At 38.7% G+C, this 6,822-nt stretch overlaps 1 protein-coding gene across 1 annotated transcript; it reads left to right on the plus strand.

The window, feature by feature from the left end:
- Nucleotides 3,841–6,815, plus strand: LOC104701074 (putative pentatricopeptide repeat-containing protein At1g56570). The gene is made up of 2 exons (XM_010416705.2): nt 3,841–4,723; nt 5,416–6,815. Exons 1-2 carry the CDS (start codon nt 4,100–4,102, stop codon nt 6,631–6,633), a joined length of 1,842 nt encoding a protein of 613 aa, XP_010415007.1. The 5' UTR covers nt 3,841–4,099; the 3' UTR covers nt 6,634–6,815.

The raw sequence follows: 6,822 nt of genomic DNA on the forward strand, positions 1-6,822 counted from the left end.
TGAAAATTCGCGGAAACTTGTCCGTCACATATATTTATTATTGATATTTGTTTGTCTGTGTATACAAATGATTACAACAGTTTTATATCCTTGCATCTTCATTGGAAAGCAGTCTCGTCTTTACCAGACATGGACAGTTGCCGGATTCTTGACTTTTAAACTCCTTTTAGCAAATCCAGAGATGGCATCGCTGTTGTTCTGGGAAGAAGATTACGAACTCCTGGATATATGCGCATGTGGTCTCAGAAAATCTGACCGGAAGAAATGCTCAAGAGTCGCTGCCAAGACTCAGATTCTTGTTCGATGAGTGCAAAACTCGGTCTCTTTTGCTTCTCTCAACAATCGAACACAATAAGCTTTTTAGGCTATAGATACCACAGGAAATTGAAAATTCGCGGAAACTTGTCTGTCACATATATTTAGTATTGATATTTGTTTGTCTGTGTATACAAATGATTGCAACAGTTTTATATCGTTGCATCTTCATTGGAAAGCAGTCTCTGCTTTACCAGACATGGACTGTCGCCAGATTCTTGACTTCTAAACTCCTTTTAGCAAATCCAGAGATGGCATCGCTGTTGTTCTGGGAAGAAGATTACGAACTCCAGGATATATGCGCATGTGGTCTCAGAAAATCTGACCGGAAGAAATGCTCAAGAGTCGCTGCCAAGATTCAGATTCTTGTTCGATGAGTGCAAAACTCGGTCTCTTTTGCTTCTCTCAATAATCGAACACAATAAGCTTTTTAGGCTATAGATACAACAAGAAATTGAAAATTCGCGGAAACTTGTCTGTCACATATATTTATTATTGATATTTGTTTGTCTGGGTATACAAATGATTACAACAGTTTTATATCCTTGCATCTTCATTGGAAAGCAGTCTCGGCTTTACCAGACATGGACAGTTGCCGGATTCTTGACTTCTAAACTCCTTCTAGCAAATCCAGAGATGGCATCGCTGTTGTTCTAGGAAGAAGATTACGAACTCCTGGATATATGCGCATGTGGTGTCTGTGTATACAAATGATTACAACACTTTTATATCCTTGCATCTTCATTGGAAAGCAGTCTCGTCTTTACCAGGTTCGATGAGTGCAAAACTCAGTCTCTTTTGCTTCTCTCAACAATCGAACGCAATAAGCTTTTTAGGCTATAGATACAACAAGGAATTGAAAATTCGCGGAAACTTGTCAGTCACATATATTTAGTATTGATATTTGTTTGTCTGGGTATACAAATGATTACAACACTTTTATATCCTTGCATCTTCATTGGAAAGCAGTCTCGTCTTTACCAGGTTCGATGAGTGCAAAACTCAGTCTCTTTTGCTTCTCTCAACAATCGAACGCAATAAGCTTTTTAGGCTATAGATACAACAAGGAATTGAAAATTCGCGGAAACTTGTCAGTCACATATATTTAGTATTGATATTTGTTTGTCTGGGTATACAAATGATTACAACACTTTTATATCCTTGCATCTTCATTGGAAAGCAGTCTCGTCTTTACCAGGTTCGATGAGTGCAAAACTCAGTCTCTTTTGCTTCTCTCAACAATCGAACGCAATAAGCTTTTTAGGCTATAGATACAACAAGGAATTGAAAATTCGCGGAAACTTGTCAGTCACATATATTTAGTATTGATATTTGTTTGTCTGGGTATACAAATGATTACAACACTTTTATATCCTTGCATCTTCATTGGAAAGCAGTCTCGTCTTTACCAGGTTCGATGAGTGCAAAACTCAGTCTCTTTTGCTTCTCTCAACAATCGAACGCAATAAGCTTTTTAGGCTATAGATACAACAAGGAATTGAAAATTCGCGGAAACTTGTCAGTCACATATATTTAGTATTGATATTTGTTTGTCTGGGTATACAAATGATTACAACACTTTTATATCCTTGCATCTTCATTGGAAAGCAGTCTCGTCTTTACCAGGTTCGATGAGTGCAAAACTCAGTCTCTTTTGCTTCTCTCAACAATCGAACGCAATAAGCTTTTTAGGCTATAGATACAACAAGGAATTGAAAATTCGCGGAAACTTGTCAGTCACATATATTTAGTATTGATATTTGTTTGTCTGGGTATACAAATGATTACAACACTTTTATATCCTTGCATCTTCATTGGAAAGCAGTCTCGTCTTTACCAGGTTCGATGAGTGCAAAACTCAGTCTCTTTTGCTTCTCTCAACAATCGAACGCAATAAGCTTTTTAGGCTATAGATACAACAAGGAATTGAAAATTCGCGGAAACTTGTCAGTCACATATATTTAGTATTGATATTTGTTTGTCTGGGTATACAAATGATTACAACACTTTTATATCCTTGCATCTTCATTGGAAAGCAGTCTCGTCTTTACCAGGTTCGATGAGTGCAAAACTCAGTCTCTTTTGCTTCTCTCAACAATCGAACGCAATAAGCTTTTTAGGCTATAGATACAACAAGGAATTGAAAATTCGCGGAAACTTGTCAGTCACATATATTTAGTATTGATATTTGTTTGTCTGGGTATACAAATGATTACAACACTTTTATATCCTTGCATCTTCATTGGAAAGCAGTCTCGTCTTTACCAGGTTCGATGAGTGCAAAACTCAGTCTCTTTTGCTTCTCTCAACAATCGAACGCAATAAGCTTTTTAGGCTATAGATACAACAAGGAATTGAAAATTCGCGGAAACTTGTCAGTCACATATATTTAGTATTGATATTTGTTTGTCTGGGTATACAAATGATTACAACACTTTTATATCCTTGCATCTTCATTGGAAAGCAGTCTCGTCTTTACCAGGTTCGATGAGTGCAAAACTCAGTCTCTTTTGCTTCTCTCAACAATCGAACGCAATAAGCTTTTTAGGCTATAGATACAACAAGGAATTGAAAATTCGCGGAAACTTGTCAGTCACATATATTTAGTATTGATATTTGTTTGTCTGGGTATACAAATGATTACAACACTTTTATATCCTTGCATCTTCATTGGAAAGCAGTCTCGTCTTTACCAGGTTCGATGAGTGCAAAACTCAGTCTCTTTTGCTTCTCTCAACAATCGAACGCAATAAGCTTTTTAGGCTATAGATACAACAAGGAATTGAAAATTCGCGGAAACTTGTCAGTCACATATATTTAGTATTGATATTTGTTTGTCTGGGTATACAAATGATTACAACACTTTTATATCCTTGCATCTTCATTGGAAAGCAGTCTCGTCTTTCCCAGACATGGACAGTCGCCGGATTCTTGACTTCGAAACTCCTTTTAGCAAATCCAGAGATGGCATCGCTGTTGTTCTGGGAAGAAGATTACGAACTCTTGGATATATGCGCATGTGGTCTCAGAAAATCTGACCGGAAGAAATGTTCAAGAGTCGTTGCCAAGACTCAGATTCTTGTTCGATGTGTGCAAAACTCGGTCTCTTTTGCTTCTCTTAACAATCGAATACAATAAACTTTTTATAGGCTATAGATACCACAGGAAATTGAAAATTCGCGAAAACTTATCTGTCACATATATTTATTATTGATATTTGTTTGTCTGTGTATACAAATGATTGCAACAGTTTTATATCGTTGCATCTTCGTGTAGCTGACAAAGTAAGTGTTGCAAACTTAAGCCAGATTTTACCAATTGATCATAATGCTTTAACTTTTGACATTTTTATTTTAATACTTAACCAAAATTCGTAAAAAATTTAACCAAAAACTTGGTAAAATTAAACAAAATTCAATCGAAACTGATTCAAAATCTAGCTGTACTGACCACGCAGTTTCATAGAAATGAAAACTAAAAAAATGACCCAAAATTACCTATCAAAAATATTCTCCTTTACAATACTTAAACCAGAACCTAACTTTCACCTACTCAAACCGAACCGATCTGGTTTAAATTCTCAAATTCGAGTTATCCTAAACTCGAACTAACCCGACCCGGATACCCGAAGACTGCCGAATGCGCCATGCTCAACTCCGAAGGATTACAATTTACAGCTAGTCAACTACGAGCTTTGTCTTTCCGACAATGGTGAAATTACTAAAGAAGGCAGAATTCTCAAACAAACTGTGATCAGACATTGCTGGTGTCTGTAAGCAAGAGAATGAGCATCACGACGAAACTTGCACGCTCCAATGCGTTAAAAACAATCCCAAACTTTGTCAGAAGCTCTCTACGCAACGCCTGCGTCGATTCAAGTCAAAACACAGAGTCCTCTCATCCTTACAGACCCAAGAAGCATCATATTTTAGCAACCAATCTAATCGTTTCATATTTCGAAAAAGGCTTAGTCGAAGAAGCACGCTCACTGTTCGACGAAATGCCTGAGAGAGACGTAGTTGCCTGGACCGCAATGATCACCGGTTACGCTTCTTCCAATTACAACGCTCGCGCTTGGGAGTGTTTCCAAGAGATGATTAGGCGAGGAACAAGTCCGAACGAGTTCACACTCTCTAGCGTTCTGAAGTCTTGTAGAAACATGAAGGTTTTGGCTTATGGTGCTTCTGTTCATGGGGTTGTGGTTAAACTTGGTATGGAAGGTTCTCTGTATGTTGACAATGCTTTAATGAATATGTACGCTACTTGTTCTGTAACAATGGAGTCGGCTTGTTTGATTTTTCGGGATATTAAGGTGAAAAATGATGTTACATGGACTACTCTAATCACCGGGTTTACACATTTGGGTGATGGCATTGGCGGTTTAAAGATGTATAAGCAAATGTTTCTGGTAATTTTTCTACATCTTTGCCTTCAACGAAGTTGTTATGTTTTGAGGTTTTAACATTTTTGGATCTGTTTTGTGTGTTCAGGAGAATGCAGATGTGACGCCTTACTGTATAACGATAGCGGTTAGAGCTTCAGCTTCGATTGATTCTGTTACAACCGGCAAGCAAATTCATGCATCAGTGATTAAACGCGGGTTTCAGTCTAACCTCCCGGTGATGAACTCTATATTGGACTTGTATTGCAGGTGTGGGTATTTACCAGAGGCGAAACGCTATTTCCATGAGATGGTAGATAGAGATCTGATCACATGGAACACTCTTATTTCCGAGCTTGAGAGATCAGACAGCAGTGAAGCTCTGCTCATGTTTCAGCGGTTTGAATCACAAGGCTTTGTGCCTAATTGTTACACTTTCACAAGCTTAGTTGCTGCTTGTGCTAATATAGCAGCGTTGAACTGTGGCCAGCAACTTCATGGAAGGATTTATAGAAGAGGGTTTAACAAGAACGTTGAGTTAGCTAATGCTTTGATTGATATGTATGCTAAATGTGGTGACATACCTGACTCTCAANATGGCATTGGCGGTTTAAAGATGTATAAGCAAATGTTTCTGGTAATTTTTCTACATCTTTGCCTTCAACGAAGTTGTTATGTTTTGAGGTTTTAACATTTTTGGATCTGTTTTGTGTGTTCAGGAGAATGCAGATGTGACGCCTTACTGTATAACGATAGCGGTTAGAGCTTCAGCTTCGATTGATTCTGTTACAACCGGCAAGCAAATTCATGCATCAGTGATTAAACGCGGGTTTCAGTCTAACCTCCCGGTGATGAACTCTATATTGGACTTGTATTGCAGGTGTGGGTATTTACCAGAGGCGAAACGCTATTTCCATGAGATGGTAGATAGAGATCTGATCACATGGAACACTCTTATTTCCGAGCTTGAGAGATCAGACAGCAGTGAAGCTCTGCTCATGTTTCAGCGGTTTGAATCACAAGGCTTTGTGCCTAATTGTTACACTTTCACAAGCTTAGTTGCTGCTTGTGCTAATATAGCAGCGTTGAACTGTGGCCAGCAACTTCATGGAAGGATTTATAGAAGAGGGTTTAACAAGAACGTTGAGTTAGCTAATGCTTTGATTGATATGTATGCTAAATGTGGTGACATACCTGACTCTCAAAGAGTATTTGGAGAAATCATAGAGAGGAGGAATCTTGTGTCTTGGACTTCGATGATGATTGGGTACGGATCACATGGTTATGGAGAACAAGCTGTTGAGCTTTTTGACAAGATGGTTTGTTCAGGTGTTAGACCTGACCGGATTGTGTTCATGGCGGTTTTGAGTGCGTGCCGCCATGTTGGTCTAGTGGAGAAAGGATTGAAGTACTTTAAAGAGATGGTCAGCGAGTATGGTCTTACTCCTGACCGAGATATTTACAACTGTGTAGTGGATTTGCTTGGAAGAGCTGGAAAAATAGGTGAGGCTTATGAATTGGTTGAGAAGATGCCGTTTAGGCCAGATGAATCCACGTGGGGAGCGATTTTGGGGGCTTGTAAAGCTCATAAGCATACGGGATTGATAAGTAGATTAGCTGCAAGAAAAGTTATGGAGTTGAAACCGAGAATGGTGGGGACTTATGTGATGCTTTCGTACATCTATGCAGCAGAAGGGCAGTGGGTTGATTTTGCGAGAGTGAGGAAGATGATGAGGATGATGGGGAACAAAAAAGAAGCCGGTATGAGCTGGATCCAGGTCGAAAACCAGGTTTTTAGCTTTGCTGTGAGTGACAAAATGTGTCCTAATGCGAGTTCTGTGTATTCAGTCTTAGGGCTACTGATAGAAGAGACCAAAGAATCTGGCTATGTTCCTGACTTAGACTCCTTAGTTCATGATCAAGAAGTCGGAACTTAAACATGATATCATAACCTGGTTCTTGATTTCGTCGTGATCGAGTAAAATGGAGAGGATTTGGTATATTAATGCGCTAGTGCTGTTGTTTGTTGTTAAGTTGTCGGTTGGATTGATGCTCAACGGCTTTTTCCGCTTATTCAATGACGCAAGACACAACTAACAAAGATCACGAAAGTTAATATGAATGAC

This window comes from Camelina sativa, chromosome 7 (assembly GCF_000633955.1).
Source record: "Camelina sativa cultivar DH55 chromosome 7, Cs, whole genome shotgun sequence".
NCBI classification, from domain to species: domain Eukaryota; kingdom Viridiplantae; phylum Streptophyta; class Magnoliopsida; order Brassicales; family Brassicaceae; genus Camelina; species Camelina sativa.